The sequence below is a fragment of the Chanodichthys erythropterus genome, chromosome 7 (genome assembly GCF_024489055.1).
Source record: "Chanodichthys erythropterus isolate Z2021 chromosome 7, ASM2448905v1, whole genome shotgun sequence".
NCBI lineage: Eukaryota > Metazoa > Chordata > Actinopteri > Cypriniformes > Xenocyprididae > Chanodichthys > Chanodichthys erythropterus.
Genome location: NC_090227.1, coordinates 40018478 through 40038379, shown reverse-complemented (window position 1 = coordinate 40038379; position 19902 = coordinate 40018478). Strand labels below are relative to the sequence as shown.

The window sequence follows — 19902 nt, the reverse complement described above, 5'->3', positions numbered from 1 at the left end:
ATGACTCTCTCAACGCTTTGACAGCCTCCTTTTTCTCAAGGGATCACGCTTACCCTGTCAGACACATGCCGCAAGGTCAGCGGACACCTGGATGCAACATTTCAATCAAACGTATTGATCAATTGTCTGAAGCAAAGAAGTAGGTTAAATCTGTGTTGAGTTGACACCTGATTGTGTTTTATCAGTATGATTCAGATTATTCGAGGCTCAGTTCAGACATCTGTGAATGCCTATTGTTTGATGAAATAATGGAATACACTTGAATAAGTTTACATTACATCTGTGGTGTGTCATTGTTTATGTAGTAAATCTCTCAGTATTACTGAAGCTAAACCTAAAAAGACCCCATAACTTTGGTCTCAGCCTCAGGCATTGCCAAAAATCACAAATCGCATGTGTATTTGTTAAACAATATAGTTTTTTTTTTACCCTTTCAGCTTTTCATAGTCCAATGCACACTTTACACTCACAACAGTGTTGTTTGTGACTTCCCATGTGTTTTTAGGTTTGTTTATAAGTACAAATAGTGCTTCTGAGAGACATTAGTCAAGTTTATGGCAAATGTTTGGCACTGTAACATTTGGATGGAGAGAAACTAACTTGCGAGTTATAAAGTCAGAATTGTGTTATAAAGTCAGGATTGTGTGATATAAAGTCAGAATTGTGAGATATAAAGTCAGAATTGTGTGTTTTAAAGTCAGAATTGTGTTTTAAAGTCAGAATTTCGAGTTATAAAGTCAGAATTGTGTGATAAAGTCAGAATTGCTTGATATTAACTTGCAATTGCGTGTTAAGTGCAACTGTGAGGGAAAAGGACATTTTTTCTCAGAATTGCGAGTTATAAAGTCAGAATTGCGAGTTATAAAGTGAGAATTGCGAGTTATAAAGTCAGAATTGCGAGTTATAAAGTCAGAATTGTGAGTTATAAAGTGAGAATTGTGAGTTATAAAGTCAGAATTGCGTGATATAAAATCAGAATTGCTTGATATTAACTTGCAATTGCATTTTATGTGCAACTGTGAGGGAAAAGGACATTTTTTCTCAGAATTGCGAGATATAAAGTCAGAATTGCGAGTTATAAAGTGAGAATTGTGAGTTATAAAGTCAGAATTGCGTGATATAAAATCAGAATTGCTTGATATTGCAATTGCATTTTATGTGCAACTGTGAGGGAAAAGGACGTTTTTTTCTCAGAACTGCGAGTCTATATCTCACAATTCTGACATTATAACACAATTGTGTTTAAATCTCGCAATTCTGTGAAAAAAGTCAGAATTGTGAGATATAAAGTCAGAATTGCATGATAAAAATTCGCAATTGCAGGAAAAAAAGTCAGAATTGTGACTTCATATCTCTCAATTCTGACTTTATAACACGCAATTCTCACTTTTCGGACAATTCTGACCTCAATTGCGAGTTTAAATCTCACAATTCTGAGAAAAGAAGTCAGAATTGTGAGATAAAAAGTCACAATTACCTTTTTTATTTTTTTATTTAGTGGTGGAAACAAGCTTCCATAGTAAAGTTATTTTACATTTTGTAATAATATTTCACAATATTACTGTTTTTACTATATTTTTAATTAAATAAATGCAGCCTTCAAAAACCTTCCCTCAAACTTTTGAACGGTAGTGTTTTGGGTATTGCTTTAATTTTAAACATTGAACATAATTACAGCTCAAAATTAACTTAATGGGCAACTAACAGACATAAAAACATAGTGTTATTTTTAATAATTTTTAATTCTGATGAGTTGGACACACCTCAATTAGAGGAAGAATGAGAGAAAAAGCAGCATATGCCTCCAATGACTGGACATCACATCCTTCCAGCGGGACAGATGTCCTGTAGGATGTGTCACTTATCGTGTATGTGAATAACATAGCATGATCATGAACCGAGAGGGGAAGAGGTAGGGCAGTGAAAGTGTATAATGACAAATAACAACAAGCTCATCCTTTATATTGCCCACCCCTCTATGATCATCTATTAGCATTGAACTTTAAGTCATCCTGCATTGTTCAAATGTATTGCAGACTGAAAAGGGACCTTTAGCTTGGAGGCAGATAAGCATGATGTAGATGCCCTTTGAGATCTATTGTTTAAACCCCTTGTTGATTCTAGATGAAGGAAACAATGTTTGCAAGTGTAGAGAACACAATTAAAGAGACAACGGTCCCCTCAGACTTTAAGGTCAGAAGAAACAGATCAATTTACCAGGGAATGACCAATCGGTGTACTCTGTGGTCGATATTAAATGCCATTGAATGCCATTGATTTGGGAGTAAAAGAGGTTTATGTAAAGAAAGCCTCTAGAGTAGATGCAAATGATATGCATTGTTTTTGAAGTATTTTTCACATACATTTTTTCCAGAAAGAAAGACAGAGGTGCAAGACATTTTCAAGAGGAAACTACTCCTTTCATGAAGCACTGAGAATGACATAATCGAATAAGCAACAACACGAGAATCTAGAAATATTAAGTATAATTCATTATAGAAGTATAAAAAGATGATGAATTAGAAGTGTATTACAGAATATTCAAATATATACCAGAATAAAAGTTGCTTGAGGGTGATGAAGGACTGATTCTTATATACTCACAAAGACTGCATTTGATACAGTAAAACAGTAATATTGTGAAATATTATTTCAAGTTCTGTTTTTTACGGAGCCTCGCACGACATGCAGGAAAAAAGTTCCCTTGATTTACTAAATCGTGCGTACGATTTACTATTTAGTTTCCTTCATTTGCTAAATCGCGTGCACAATTTACTATTTCGTTCCCTTGATTTACTAAATCGTGCGCATAATTTACTATTTCATTCCCTTGATTTACTAAATCACGTGCACGATTTACTATTTTGTTACCATGATTTGCTAAATTGCGTGCACAATTTTACTATTTCATTCCCTTGTTTTACTAAATCATTCGCACGATTTACTATTTCGTTACCTTGATTTGCTAAATCGCGTGCACAATTTACTATTTAGTTCCCTTGATTTACTAAATCGTGCATACAATTTACTATTTCGTTACCTTGATTTGCTAAATCGTGCGTACGATTTACTATTTTGTTACCTTGATTTGCTAAATCGTGCATACAATTTACTATTTCGTTACCTTGATTTGCTAAATCGCGTGCACAATTTACTATTTAGTTCCCTTGATTTACTAAATCGTGCATACAATTTACTATTTCGTTACCTTGATTTGCTAAATCGCGTGCACAATTTACTATTTAGTTCCCTTGATTTACTAAATTGTGCATACAATTTACTATTTCGTTACCTTGATTTGCTAAATCATGCGCATAATTTACTATTTCATTCCCTTGATTTACTAAATCATGTGCACGATTTACTATTTTGTTACCATGATTTGCTAAATTGCGTGCACAATTTTATTATTTCATTCCCTTGTTTTACTAAATCATGCGCACGATTTACTATTTCGTTACCTTGATTTGCTAAATCATGCACATAATTTACTATTTAATTCCCTTGATTTACTAAATCGTGCGCACGATTTACTCTTTTGTTACCATGATTTGCTAAATCGCGTGCACAATTTTACTATTTCATTCCCTTGTTTTTCTAAATCATGCGCACGATTTACTATTTCGTTACCTTGATTTGCTAAATCACATGCACAATTTACTATTTCATTCCCTTGATTTGCTAAATCACATGCACAATTTACTATATCATTCCCTTAATTGATTTTTTAAATCGTGAGCACGATTTACTATTTCGTAACCTTGATTTGCTAAATCACCTGCACAATTTACTATTTCATTCCCTTGATTTACTAAATCACGTGCACGATTTACTATTTTGTTACCATGATTTGCTAAATCGCGTGCACAATTTTACTATTTCATTCCCTTGTTTTTCTAAATCATGCACACGATTTACTATTTCGTAACCTTGATTTGCTAAATCACGTGCACAATTTACTATTTCATTCCCTTGATTTACTAAATCATGTGCACGATTTACTATTTTGTTACCATGATTTGCTAAATCGCGTGCACAATTTTACTATTTCATTCCCTTGTTTTACTAAATCATGCACACGATTTACTATTTCGTAACCTTGATTTGCTAAATCACGTGCACAATTTACTATTTCATTCCCTTGATTTACTAAATCATGTGCACGATTTACTATTTTGTTACCATGATTTGCTAAATCGCGTGCACAATTTTACTATTTCATTCCCTTGTTTTACTAAATCATGCACACGATTTACTATTTCGTTACCTTGATTTGCTAAATCACATGCACAATTTACTATATCATTCCCTTACTTTATTTTTTAAATCGTGAGCACGATTTACTATTTTGTTACCTTAATTTGCTAAATCACATGCACAATTTACTATATCATTCCCTTAATTGATTTTTTAAATCGTGAGCACGATTTACTATTTTGTTACCTTAATTTGCTAAATCCCGTGCACAATTTTACTATTTCATTCCCTTGTTTTACTAAATCATGCACACGATTTACTATTTCATTCCCTTGATTTACTAAATCATGCGCATGATTTACAATTTTGTTACCATGATTTGCTAAATCGCGTGCACAATTTTACTATTTCATTCCCTTGATTTACTAAATCATGCACACGATTTACTATTTTGTTACCATGATTTGCTAAATCACATGCACAATTTACTATTTCATTCCCTTGATTTACTAAATCGTCGGCACGATTTACTTTCATTCCCTCGATTTGCTAAATCATGCGCATAATTTACTATTTCATTCCATTGATTTACTAAATCGTGCGCACGATTTACTATTTTGTTACCTTGATTTGCTAAATCACGTGCACAATTTACTATATCATTCCCTTAATTGATTTTTTAAATCGCGTGCACAATTTTACTATTTCATTCCCTTGATTTACTAAATCGTCGGCACGATTTACTTTCATTCCCTCGATTTGCTAAATCGTGCACACAATTTACTATTTCATTCCCTTGATTTGCTAAATCATGCGCACGATTTACCAATTCGTTCCCTCAATATAAATCATGCACATGAATTAGCAAATCGAAGGAATGAATTAGTGCATGTCATGTGAAGGGCTCCGTACTTTTTTATTTTAATATATTTTAAAATTCTTGTGATGCAAAGATGAATTTTCAGCATCATTACTCCAGTCTTTAGTGTCACATGATCCTTCAGAAATCATTCTAATATGCTGATTTGGTGTTTCTTGTCATTATCAATGTTGAAAACTTTTGGAATAGGGCTATACTTGGAATTAGTTATTTAATTAAATTACAGTCTTTTGCGATTTGATAAGGTTACAAATCCATATTGTGCTTTCGATTTTAGTTCATTTGACAGATACTTTGCTAAAGCAATGGCGAAAAACAACGTTAAACACCTTTTATGTTATTATGAGAAGTTTTAAAATATTTTCGGTTCATTATGAAACTGTGGCAGCAGACTAGACTATGGCGATCCTCCACAGTATAGGTAATTAATGTGAAACACTGTGGCTGTTGCGTTGTTTTATGGCCTTACTTTCTCCTGCTGCATGTGTGTCTATAGAAACAGAACAGTAATGGATGTCCTTACCGCAACAATTGTTGTATGAACTAAAGATATTCTAAACATGATCATTTTTAGGGAGGCTGTTAGTTGTATTTGGAGAACAAGGGAATTCTGGTCTACCAGGTCATAGTGGATCCACACAGAATTTGTCTACAAAACACTTGCCTTGTTTATTTGAGATAAAACATGAACATCCTGGATTTTACTATGCCTCTTTTATGTTATCCTTCTCCCTACATTCATCTATCCTTATTTAAGAGTAATGTGCTGCAGTTTTTGCAAAGCGTTCAGTGCAACCATGAATAATGCTTTTGTGGCTATGCCAGGAACATCACAATTTTAATTGGCTAGTAGCTTATTGCAACTGGGAGACACTTGTGGCAAAACAAAACGAATAGCAGAAAGTTAAAGCATTTAGGCTTGTTATCTACACACAGTTGGAGATTTTCTCCAACAGCGAGAATCAGCTACAGGTAATTAGTTAGGAATGCTGTTTCTAATAAATTATTCATGACCTCCGACACTAATCAAGATTAGTAGCACCGAGCATAACAGGCGAAATGCAATCAGTTTGGCGTCGAACAATAAAGAGCAATTAACCAAGAAACGAATCTGATAAGTAACGGCAGCCATTAATATTTCACCTGCTTCAATAGTGGGTTTAGTTTGATTAAAGCTAGTGCGATGCTCATTCTGTCCCAGTTCATTTCTTAACGCAAGCTGCAAAGTGAAAAATTCACGCACATGCTGTTTCAGAGTAGTGCACCACAGGGAATGTCATCAATAATGAATCCTCAATCTCGTCGCACTCCAAGAGTCGTACTTACAGCATGGCCTGTGCCAAGCTCTCCTCTGAGTCTTCAGTGTGGAGGAGTGCTGCTTTTCCTCCGTCGTACATGTTTTATTGTGATTTTGTGGATATGAATTTGCTTAGCTGTTTGTTTGGTGTGTTTAAATATGCGGCATGACCTCTGGTTGTGTTTCTTTTCACAGCTAATAAAAACAGACGGAAAGAGAGTGTAGAGAGACGCAGCATCCTTTGACCTGAATCCTGAACTACATCAAAGAACTCATGGTAGGTGCATTTGCTGATTTACATAAACAATCTGTGTGTTCTTAAAGGGATAGTTCAACTAAAATGAAAATCCTGTTTTTATTTACTCACACTCATTAGGTTCTAAACCCATATATTGTTACTTTTTTGTCCATCTTTGTTTGAGAAGAGCAAATTTCACTTACTCTGCCCACTAAAGTTTTACCTTTAGAATGTTACTTATTACACTTTGTGTGAATTGCATTTAAAGGGTTAGTTCACCCAAAAATGAAATTTCTGTCATTAATTACTCACCCTCATGTCGTTCCACACCTGTAAGACCTTCATTCATCTTCAGAACACAAATTAAGATATTTTTGATGAAATCCGAGAGCTGTCAAACTCCTCCATAAACAGCAATTTAACTTTCAAGGTCCAGAAAGGTACTAAAGACGTCGGCAGTCCATGTGACTGCAGTGGTTAAACCTTAATTTTATGACATGATGAGAATATTTTTTGTGTACGAAAGCAAAACAAAAATAATGACTTTATTCAACAATATCCTCTCTTCTGTGTCATTCTCCTACACAGTTTACATTCAGCACTTCCAGGTTCTACATCAGAACACTGGCTCAGTATTGGCCAAACACTGATCATGTGATGCTGACGCAGGAGCCAGCCAATAATGAGTCACCGTTCTGATGTAGAACTTGGAAGTGCTGAATGTAAACTGCGTAGGAGAATGACACAGAAGAGAGGATATTTTTGAATAAAGTCGTTATTTTTGTTTTGTTTTTGCGCACAAAAAGTATTTTTGTCACTTCATAAATTTAAGGTTGAACCACTGCAGTCAAGTCAACTGTTTTAACGATGTCTTTAGTACCTTTCTGGACCTTGAAAGTGTCGGTTAAATTGCTGTCTATGGAGGGACAGAAACCTCAGATTTCATCAAAAATATCTTAATTTGTGTTTTGAAGATGAACAAAGGTCTTATGGGTGTGGAATGACATGAGTGTGAGTAATTAATGACAGAATTTTCATTTTTGGGTGAACTAACCCTTTAACAACAGTTGGCTATTTATACATGGTTCAAACAGTATCTACTACTATTTACCAGTTTAAGTAGCTTCATATTTTTTCAATGTAAAGTGTGCTCACATTTAAAATTCTGCAAAATTGTGTGGGCAAAAAAGGACAATTGTCTATTGTCAATAGTGTAACAATCTATTAAGTCAATTTCAAACCAAGCAGCTTTATGAAGTTCAAGACAGCAAATCCACGTGATCAACATTAACAACCTTTTGTTCATGCAAATCTCTTGCTCATGCAAAATTCCTGATCATGTGGATTCCTAATGAAATGACTGGATTTTGCCCACAAAAGTTGATCAAACTATGGTAAATTTGAAACAAAAAGATACATTTTGAAGAATCTTTACCCTGCTCTTTGCCATTCATTGTTAAACAAACACACCCTACCCCTAAACCTACCCATCACAAAAAAACTTTCTGCATTTTTTAAATTTCAAAAAACACCATTAATATGTTTTTTAAGCCATTTGGTTTACAGGGACACAGGGAGTTTTCTCATAAACCATGCTTACGTTGTAATACCCATGTCATTATACGCATTTGTGTCCTCATAAACCATATACTGTATACAAGAACACGCATAAATGTCTATAAATGCAAGTCATCTGAAATCATTCCATAGCTCTGTGTGAAGAAAAGACAAAAATTTAGCTTATGATTCACTGAAAATATTTCCAGTTCTCCACAACTCTTAGATTTCACTCTACGTATTTGAAGGACACATTTTAAGTGAATAACAACTTGTTCTTGGCACAAATGTCACTTCAAAATACTCGTATGAACTTAATTTATGGTGCTTTTATGTTGTTTCGTTTTTCACTCATTTTTTCACTCACTCGTTTTTCATCATTTTTGGATTTTGACAGATATGGCCAAATTGTATAGAAAATTTTTCTTCAATAATGATTCCTTTAATGTCCCTTTAACTATTCGTTTTAAACAGTGCCTCCAAATACAAATGTAGTGTGTGTTTTCTGCATTATGTACATCCTCTCTTTGTGTTTAAAGCCGGGCACACATTTAACGACTAGCTAAAACATTCTAAGACTGTGCTCAACACACAGCGATTGTTTCCTGCGACTGAAGCAGATTTAAATACTTACAACACGGGATTTGAACACCGACTGTAAATGCCGACTGAACGCACTGACTGTATCAATTTCCGTTCATAATCGGCCTTACGATCGTTAAGAGTGTCCTCGGCTTAAGAATGCCTTTTTCTTCACAGCTATGACAATCACAATCGATACATCTGGCATTTGATATTACCTTTGTAGATGAGATTTTGCCATACATATTAATTGCTTTTTAAATCCATCAGTCAATACTACATTAATCCAGTCTCTGCACATGTAAGTCATTTGCAGCCTCTTCCACACAGTACACTTTTCTTGCAGCGTATCCAGCAGATAGCTTCATTAAAAAAGAAATGCTTTGCAAAAATGAAGTGAGTGGAAACGCAGTGAAATCATCTTGTTGACAGCATTGTTTGGTTGGCGGAAGGCTGTTGGTGCACAAAGCCATTGTGACACTGTCAACAGCAGGGAGGTGATTGTCTTATACTGCAGCAGCATCTATTATTTCTCTCTGTCATGGCTGGGAGCCGGTCTTTGTGGGGAACTGATTTGCATTAAAATTCAGTGCATTAAAATTCCACACACATACCAGCAATACACATACGCGGTGCTCAAAGTTAAAGGTCTCGCTGACAGAGATGCATCAACCGCTCCGTTCACCCTATGAAAGCCGACCCTCAAATGCCAAATAAGCAAAATGTTGATGAAGATGTGTGGTTTGACTTTTATTTGTGCCCTTTGTGCCTTTTAAGTTGCTTTGGTAAAGAAAGCATCTCCAAAGATGGAAATGAAAATCAGCTATCCTGTGCTTCCTCTCATTTGTAGATGCCATGTTTCTCAAGTTAAACTGATGGTGCTTTATAACAGATGGTAACTCTCCATAATAATCATCTGCATGCCATCCATCTATAACAATGCTTACTGGAGATTGGATCTCTCAAGTGGCCACTTCAAACACAGTCTGATGCTGCGTAATGGCGCCTGTAATTTCTGAATTTGCGCATCAATATTTTCACATTAATCATGTGGGACTTGTTCCCTTTATACATTATACTGAAGGAGCTCAAAACACATTTAATTCTGTTAATTTCCAGTTCATTTATGATTCTCTGACATATGTATCAGGTGAAAAGCAATGGGAAGTTGTAGAAGACATTTTCTTAAAGGTACACTATGTAATTTTTTTTTGTATGAAATTAACAAAATTTTAATAATGAGTCAATACATTATCAATCCTTCTTCCAAAACATGTTTTTGTCTTACCCTGATTCACTATGGTTAGCCTGTTATAAGTGTTTATATATTTAAAGGGGACCTATAATGCCACTTTTACAAGATGTAATATAAGTCTCTGGTGTCCCCAGAATGTGTCTGTGAAGTTTCAGCTCAGAATACCCCACGGATCATTTATTATAGCTTGTCAAATTTGCCCCTTTTTGGGTGTGAGCAAAAACACGCCCATGACCCTTTAAATGCAAATCAGCTGTTGCTCCCGGCCCCCTTTCCAGAAGAGGGCGGAGCTTTAACAGCTCAACAACAACAAAGCTGGAGAATCTCACGCAGCCAAAATGAGGATTGTCAGTAACGGTGTTCAGCCTTACATTGTTCAAATCAAAGTCAGACACCAACATGGCCTCACCCCCTTTGTTGCGTGTTCTCGGGGGCGGGGTTTATGTAAATTTTGGGGTTTGTGATGTCACCAACCCAGGAAGAATCCCTACCAGCCGCTTGTTGTAGACCTTAAAAAGCGATTTCTTGTAAAATAATTTTTACAGATTTCTGTTGTAAAAGAAAATATCTCCCTTTGAGTTTTGAGCATTGTAACTTTGCAGGTGTTGTTTATGATCAAACAGCAACATTACACACTAACTAAAGTAAAAAAAGTGAATTCATAATCAAGGACCCCTTTAAATGTGGAGGGAATATCTTGCCCCGTCTTCTCCCACATTGCTTAGATGAGGTCAGTGGATTAAGAACCGAACAAGACATTTTTACCCTTTTTGGTGTGTAATGAGTGTACTCTGGAGATTCTGGGAGCTTTTTCCTATTAAGGACATCTTTCATGATACAGTAAGTCTGATAGAGAAATGAACAGTCTTTTCTGTGAGCTCTTTGTCACTGGAGAAGCACATGATTTGAGTTAATATGTTTACTGTGGCACAAATGCTTCAAAAAATGTAATGCTTCTTAAAGGAATGCTTCCTCCTAATAAAGTAATTGTACATTACCATACTCCAAACCGTAATGCATACCAAGACTAAATTCCCCTGTATTTTCTAATAACTATATCACTGTCATCTTCTGTCTGCAATTATGTTTATGGCTGTCATCACCAAACATATGCACTAAGGGACTGATTCAACACGGAGCGTCAACAAACTCCATATTTCACGGCAGACCAGAGGTCTTCCTCCAGATGGCATGTTTGACAGGCCTGTGAGTGATCACTCATTAGACAAATGCTAGTCCAAGCTGTGCTCCATCTGCAGAAGGCTGCTGCTTTCCGTGTTTGCTCTGACAGGAACTGGTGTTAAGTGGGTACACCAGACACCCGTCTAGAAACAAAGGGCTGTCCACCTATCCCAACCCCCACCATTTTAACCTAGACTGGGGAATCTATCATAAAACTGTGTTGAAATGCCTCCTTGTTTGAAGTCATATTTATTCAGATTTATGTCCCAGCTAACAGGTAATTTTCTCAGAACTTTCAGTTAAGGTTCTTTCAAAGTTACGAACAAACACTCTTCCAGTAACGTTAATTGAATGTTCATTGAAAAATGATCTGTTTTCAAAACATTAGCACAAAAACATTATTCATTGTTCATGGAACTTTTTTTTTTTTTCTAAAATGTTTTAGTTGGACGTACATCTAACATTTTAAATGTTATTGCTTGTTTTAGAATGTTTAGAGAACATTACAAAGTAAAAATGTTTGCAAAATGATAAAATGGAATATTCCATTAAAGGGGTGGTTGATTATGATTTCACTTTTTTTAACTTTAGTTAGTGTGTAATGTTGCTGTTTGAGCATAAACAACATCTGCAAAGTTACGACGCTCAAATTCAATGCAAAGAGAGATATTTACTTTTACAGAACTCGCTTTTTAAGGACTACAGAAAACTTCTTCCCGGGTTGGTGACATCACAAACCTTAACATTTACATAAACCCTGCCCCCGGGAACATGCAACAACATTTTACGCCGGACTGCTTCACAAACGAGGGTCAATTCAACATTGCATTTGCAAAAAAGATGAACATGACGGCACACGCTAGTCGATGAGTTGAATCAACTCCACAGCAACTACATAAATGTATCCACTAACCATTCAGAAACGTCTAAAAGTTGTAACTTCTTCCTGAGTCTCTCCATCAGTGTCGACTCCGGTTTGAACAATGTAAGGCTGAACACCGTTACTGACAATCCTCATTTTGGCTGCGTGAGATTCTCCAGCTTTGTTGTTGGTGAGCTGTTAAAGCTCTGGAAAGGGGGTGGGAGCAGCAGCTCATTTGTATTTAAAGGGACACACACAAAAATGTGTGTTTTGCTCACACCAAAATGGGGCAAATTTGACAAGCTATAATAAATGATCTGTGGGGTATTTTGAGCTGAAACTTCACAGACTCTGGGGACACCAGAAACTTATATTACATCTTGTAAAAGGGGCATTTTAGGTCCATTTTAACAACCAAGAAAACACATTTTTAACATTATTAAAAAAAATGGATGTTTTGAACATTTCAGCGAACATTCACAAATTACTTTTTTATAATTTAATGGGAACATTTAAATAATGTTCTTAGAACATATTTGGAGCACTTATTTCTCTTTAGCTTTGTGGCAAAAATACACATATTCCCTGCTTCCAAAATCAGCCAAGATGTAAGATATGAACATTAGAGCTCACGTGTGGGGGAGTGGACTGTTTGAACTTTACGTTCTTGAGTTTGTGTGATGTTTGAAAAGAGGTGAGAAGGAGGGGAGAAGATATTTGCCCTCTAGGAAATCTTGTGGACTTTTGATTATTTTGTGTTGACATTCCAAACACTGTGTTTGTGGTCAAACTGTCCATATGTGTTTCTCCCTTCACATAACACTTCAGCACTAATACCAACCTTACTCTCTAGGTCAGGTCAGCTCGACCGTCAATGTTTGTAGGAAACAAACTGACCTACACTAAATCATGGGTACCCTTTCACACTAACAGCGATTAAATAGCTGGAAGTCGCCAAGTCTGTACTGCTGGTTGCTGGCAACCGTTTATAATTGGTTGTGGTGTAATGTGGCAAATCACTGTCTGCATTCCCACACATTGCTGCTCATTTGCATGTTGTTAAAATCAACTTTTTTCGGCACCAACAATTGCTTTTGTTCATGTCACCAAACTTGGCAGTCAGTGAAATGTTCTCTATTCCATGTGCCAGTAAACATGCTGTTTCTTTAGCCGGTTGATGAAGACAGAGATCCATTGTAATGTGATTTTAGTTGAGGAAAATTATGTCTTCCATTTTATTTGAGATTCTGAGGTTTAAAGTTCCTGGGAACATTCCCTAAAAGGAAATTCATTCACTTTTGGACATTCATTGTTGAGCTTATGTCAAATTTTTATGCACTGTGGGATGTTTTTGATTTACTAAGCAACTTCCCTTTCAAGACCAAAAATATGACGTTATACTTAAAGGGTAACACGTGTTAGAACAAAAAATAAACATTTTAAAAGTACACAACTTGGCACATTTAATAAGAAATCGTAAGAAAGTGTTAGCTAAATAACCAATTTCACGGTACAAGTGACTTGTTTAATTTAATAAAAAGGGAAAGTCCAGTGCCATGGGAAGTACCTACTGTACTAATGAACTAGTGTTGATGTGATCACACTCACTGTGGGATGAGGAATCCACACTGTTGAAAGACAGAAAGAGGCTCTGAAGACAAAGGACAAGGACTTCAACAGATCAATGTCTTATCGATCTTGCTGAGATAATGATCTTCTTCCATCTGGGATTAACAACTATGGATTACAGAAGCATTAAATCCATGTTTTTATATTTAACAACAAAGAATTTTTCTCATTTAGTATGTATGTGAAGTTACATTTTGTATCGACCTCATTCAGCATTTGAGTAGTAAATTCATAATATTGAATTGCTGGGCCTTCATAATTCATAGAGGAAGTTGCTGGTTGGCAATTTTCTATAGATTTCCTATTTCATTTTCTTCACTTGGTCGGCACTGACCATTTCCCAAGTCCACAGGGTTTCTCTCCTCATTGAATGCAGCATTCACTGACCTGCTGACAAAGATGAAGTGGCTTTATTCATCTGAAACCTGCACCTGCTTCTTAACAATGATCTCTGTAATGAACTCCATTTCTCACTACAGAACATTTCAGAAAGCTTATTACACAAAATCTCACATGAGATGTTCAATAACCAGTATAACTGTAAATGTAGTTCACTGGAATAATAATTATTGTTATAAAACAGTCATGAATCAGTCTAACAGCACAGGGACTTTTCACACTTGTTAGTGTTTGTGCGTTCCAGACAAGACTACCAGTCTGTAGCTATATTGGTGGGAATTGTTCATTGACTCTTTCTGCACATTGCATTTAGTATAGGTGAACACAGATAAACCATATACTGTCACAATGGTGTGTTAATTCTCTTCATATTTAATCAGTCAAAATATATCTGCATTTTATTCAGCTACTACAGCAATAGCTGGATGTCTTCACCCATATTAGCGATTTCCTGGAATGTCATACGTTTTATTACTCCTATGAGTCTCACTTGTGGACTTTCTGCATAAGGGCACCCTCCAGTGTCAAGTATAAATGAAACAAAGAGAGGTAGAGTGTCTTGAAAGGTATTAAAGACATATTTAAAATAGTCCATGCGACTACAGTGGTTCAACCTTAATTTTATGAAGCGACGAGAATACTTTTTGTGCGCAAAAATAATGACTTTATTTAGACTGAAAGGGAAGAGGAAAAATTGTTTAATAAAGTACAAATCCGATTCCAAAAAAGTTGAGACACTGTACAAATTGTGAATAAAAACAGAATGCAATGATGTGGAAGTTTCAAATTTCAATATTTTATTCAGAATACAACATAGATTACATATCAAATGTTTAAACTGAGAAAATGTATAATTTTAAGGGAAAAATAAGTTGATTTTAAATTTCATGGCATCAACACATCTCAAAAAAGTTGGGACAAGGCCATGTTTACCACTGTGTGGCATCCCCTCTTCTTTTTATAACAGTCTTATAACTGAGGAGACAAGTTGCTCAAGTTTAGGAATAGGAATGTTGTCCCATTCTTGTATAATACAGGCTTCTAGTTGCTCAACTGTCTTAAGTCTTCTTTGTCGCATCTTCCTCTTTATGATGCACCAAATGTTTTCTATGGGTGAAAGGTCTGGACTGCAGGCTGGCCATTTCAGTACCCGGATCCTTCTTCTACGCAGCCATGATGTTGTAATTAATGCAGTATGTGGTCTGGCATTGTCATGTTGGAAAATGCAAGGTCTTCCCTGAAAGAGACGACGTCTGGATGGGAGCATATGTTGTTCTAGAACTTGGATATACCTTTCAGCATTGATGGTGCCTTTCCAGATGTGTAAGCTGCCCATGCCACACGCACTCATGCAACCCCATACCATCAGAGATGCAGGCTTCTGAACTGAGCGCTGATAACAACTTGGGTTGTCCTTGTCCTCTTTAGTCCGGATGACATGGCGTCCCAGTTTTCCAAAAAGAACTTCAAATTTTGATTCGTCTGACCACAGAACAGTTTTCCACTTTGCCACAGTCCATTTTTAAATGAGCCTTGGCCCAGAGATGTTTAGAAATGGCTTCTTTTTTAACCTATAGAGTTTTAGCCGACAACGGCGAATGGCACGGTGGATTGTGTCCCTTAGTATTCCTGAGCCCATGTTGTGATTTCCATTACAGTAGCATTCCTGTATGTGATCCAGTGCCGTCTAAGGGCCCGAAGATCACGGGCATCCAGTATGGTTTTCCGGCCTTGACCCTTACGCACAGAGATTGTTCCAGATTCTCTGAATCTTTGGATGATATTATGCACTGTAGATGATGATAACTTCAAACTCTTTGCAATTTTTCTCTGGGAAACTCCTTTCTGATATTGCTCCACTATTTTTCGCTGCAGCATTGGGGGAATTGGTGATCCTCTGCCCATCTTGACTTCTGAGAGACACTGCCACTCTGAGACGCTCTTTTTATACCCAATCATGTCGCCAATTGACCTAATAAGTTGCAAATTGGTCCTCCAGCTGTTCCTTATATGTACATTTAACTTTTCAAGCCTCTTATTGCTACCTGTCCCAACGTTTTTGGGATGTGTAGCTCTCATGAAATCCAAAATGAGCCAGTATTTGGCATGACATTTCAAAATGTCTCACTTTCAACATTTCATATGTTATCTGTATATTGTGAATAAAGTTTGAGATTTGTGAATTATTGCATTCCTTTTTATTCACAATTTGTACAGTGTCCCAACTTTTTTGGAATCATGTTTGTAGTTATTTTTGTTTTGTTTTTGTCTTGTCGCTTCATAACATTAAGGTTGAACCACTGTAGTCACGTTGACTATTAAAATGTCTTGACTACTTCTCTGAACCTTGAATGAGGTAATTTCATTGCTTTCTATGGAAGATAAAAACCTCTCGGATTTCATCAAAAATATCTTATAATTTATGTTACAAAGATGAACGAAGGTCTTGCGGGTGTGGAACCACATGAGGATGAGTAATTAAAGACAGAAATTTCATTTTTGGGTGAACTAACCCTTTAAGGTTCAATAGTGCCAGATATTGGCGCTGGATTATTTACTTGTTGTATTATCATATGTGTACTATTCATTTTAAATATCACAATTATCATCAATACCAGTATATCGCAACACCCCTAGTTCATTCATTGAATAATTAGTTAAAAAAAAAAGCTGAGTAGTTCAGAAACAGGCTGGGTGACAGGCTGCATTCAAATTGCATACTTTCCTTCTATGTAGTGGGTGAAAAACATTAGGGCTTATGTGAAAAGAGTAGTATGTCCAAAATCACAGTATTCATAAAACTGTAGGTACGCGGATAACCAACTACTTTTGGCGAGATTCTGAAGTGTGCATCAAATGGACAGTTTACTGTCCCATGTGGCCATGGTAGAACGACAGTGAATGACAGTGAAAACAGTGAAACATGACAGTGAAACAACTCAAATGACCTACTTATTGAGTATGCGATTTTAGAAGCAGCCACTCACTCTTTATGAGTGAGTCATTGAATCATTCATTCAGCCAATTCATTCAGGAACTGTGTGTTGCTTGGAGGTGCTCTGTTTGGATTTGCGTTGGCTGAGCAAAAACCAAGTACATGGCAATATTGTGCTTAAACTTTAACTTACACAATATTAACCACTTATTTTTATTTAATTTCTTTGTATAAAAGTAACATTACACTGGCGGTTGTGCTGTTTTTCTGAATCTCATCAAAAAGTCATATTTCTGTTTTACTGGAGGCTCTCTCTAAATCTAAATCAGGTCATTGTTTATGAGTCAGCTGGTCTGGTGAATGAGCTTTGGCACTGCAGGCATTTTGTGCCCAATTCAACTTTAAAATTCTCCTTCAAAGGACAAGAAATCCATTGGTTATTATCACTTGTCCTATCCGAATGATCACTGATGACCCACTAAAAGCTTTAGGCTCATTATAAACTACAGTTTTTATTAATTATATAGCTGAATATGGCAGTTAGTCATTACTATGTCCCCTTATATATGTGAGGTAACTGCTCTCTTCATAAACATATTGGCTTTTGCAGACTTCAAAGCTGCGAAGCATGTGACTTATTCTGCCCTAATTGGAGGTTCATTAAGGTACTATATATGCCTGCTGGGTTGACCATGCTGTCATACCCCTTCCCCGGCACTGCATTCAGTCCCAGCTAGCATGTTTTCCAGTTCTGCATGTATTATAAAAATGCCTATGTGGAAAATTAGATTTGCTAAATTCCCTCAAATGGTGCACTATTGATGTACACACACACTCACATAGACATAGTGTATTTGTGACTAGCTGTTCAAGCTGTGCATTGAATAGAACAATTAGGAGTCATCTTATTCATTCAGGGTGAAGAAGTTCAGTGTTCTTGTGAATCCTGTGTTTTATGCTGTATTGCTCTTTATGTATGCAAGCTCATGGCTGATGGGGGAAGGCTGACCAGCACACAGTGTCCTTGTCCTTGAGCTAATGATCTTGTCCCAGTTAGCAGGGTAAGTATGACTAAAGCAGACAGTGGATTAATCAAGTTGTTTGAAAAAGTATGGTTTTTAAAAAGAACACCTAAAAGAGAATAAGTGATTTTTTTTTCTTTTTTTTCTGAAGGATATGTGAGTGGTAATTACCTTTGCAGAACTCTCAGCAATGATGCAAGGTCTCTAGTTTCTAGACCATTGCTAGGATTACTGGCCCATACCTGCAGACTTTATATAGTATAGAAAGATGGTGCACTTATATTATTGTGAATGGGAGAAAGTGCAACATGCAATATGACGGAATAAGTCTTGCCTTCTAAAGAAGAGCCAATTGCGTCACTGCAGCGGCCGTTAGAAGCTCTGGTTCCTATAGAAACAGTTAGAAGTGTGCTTCCTATAGTGATGCACACTTTGGACTGCTCATGCTCGATCCAGCCTGAAAAATTGTGTTTTTGTCATAATTCGAGCGGTTAGAAACAAAATAAATGAGGCAGTTGTTGTCAGATTGTTAGCTTTTCATTTCTTAAACAACCATGTAGAATTCATGGCCATATTTTGGACCAAAAATTAGGTGCATCAAATTTTTGGTCAAGATCTTGTATTGACAATGCAAGAGTCAAGCACTCTGTAAAGTCTCCTCCAGCACATCCCAAAGACTTTCAGTGAATTCAAGGTCTGGACTCAGAGTTGCCAGTTCATGTGTGAAAATGATTCTTCATGTTCCCTCCCAGCCATTCTTTCACAATTTGAGCCATGATGTGTCTTCATATATGGTTATTTGAGAAATGAAAATCTAAACACTCCATCAATTAGGGTTAGAAGAACTGGTGCCAAACATATAACATGCTAGAAACATAATAATCACTGCAATAATGATCCAATCATAGACTCTTAAGAATTTGCCTATTTAATTGCAAACAGCAACTTTTTTTATTGGCCAGGCAGTGTATATTTAAATATTAAACCTTGAAAGTATTGTAATGCACCACTGTTTTATTTTAGAAAATATTCTTAGCAGGAATAGAACAACTGGTTTGCATAAGTATTCAATCTCTGTATTGCAGAAATGCAAAGTTTGCACAGAATGAAATGTTCTTAATGCATATAAACTGATTTGCATAAGCATTAAATCTCTGTATTGCAGAAATGCAAAGTTTGCACAGATGGAAAACAATTGCACTAATGAGCGCCTCACAACTGACCTCTATTTGTGAATCATTACTGTAACTACCACATTTCCTGGATAGAAACCCTGCAGTGAAGGCATCATTATTAAGGTTGTGAATCTGAAACACATTTATGGAAAATTTCCCATCCAAATGTTAGCTTCTTATCCACATTTTTTGCTGTTAATTTGAGCTGGTATGTCTGCGGTTTTTCGCAGTCTGAAAAAGTCATTATGCAATTGTGAAATGTTATTAACAGGAATTATTTTTGCTCTAGATTGTAGGTCAGTAAAACTAAAATAGAAGATTTTGTAATGTTAGCGGTTGTATAGCAGTCAGTGTATCACATGAAGAGTGTTGTATGGGCTTACTGTCATGTGAAACTGTCTTTCTGTGGATGTTGACTGTGTACGTGTCAACTAATGTCTATGAGAGAACAAGAAACTGTCTCTTTTCATATACACACATGCTGTTGATCTGGTCTTGTGCACTTTTGCTTTGCTTTAGATATTTCTGCACATTTGATAGATGTGTTTCTGTGTTCCCTGTGTGAGAGAGACTACAAAGATGAGTCTTGGAACCTAAACAGCCACACTGTGCTTTTGGTCTCATAATCAGAGACCCCAGGCTTTGGGATAATGAGCTGAACTCAAATCAGTCTTGATCATGTTGTTGGTTTT

At 36.2% G+C, this 19902-nt stretch overlaps 1 protein-coding gene across 3 annotated transcripts in view; it reads left to right on the top strand.

Moving 5' to 3' along the window:
* Nucleotides 1-19902, top strand: part of tspan18b (tetraspanin 18b) — a 59065-nt gene that overhangs the window by 24216 nt on the left and 14947 nt on the right. For all 3 annotated transcript variants that reach the window (XM_067389426.1, XM_067389428.1, XM_067389427.1), the window contains exon 2: nucleotides 6570-6651. In XM_067389426.1, coding sequence (XP_067245527.1) covers nucleotides 6649-6651 — 3 coding nt within the window. In that variant the 5' untranslated portion in view covers nucleotides 6570-6648. The remainder of the gene's footprint in view (nucleotides 1-6569; nucleotides 6652-19902) is intronic.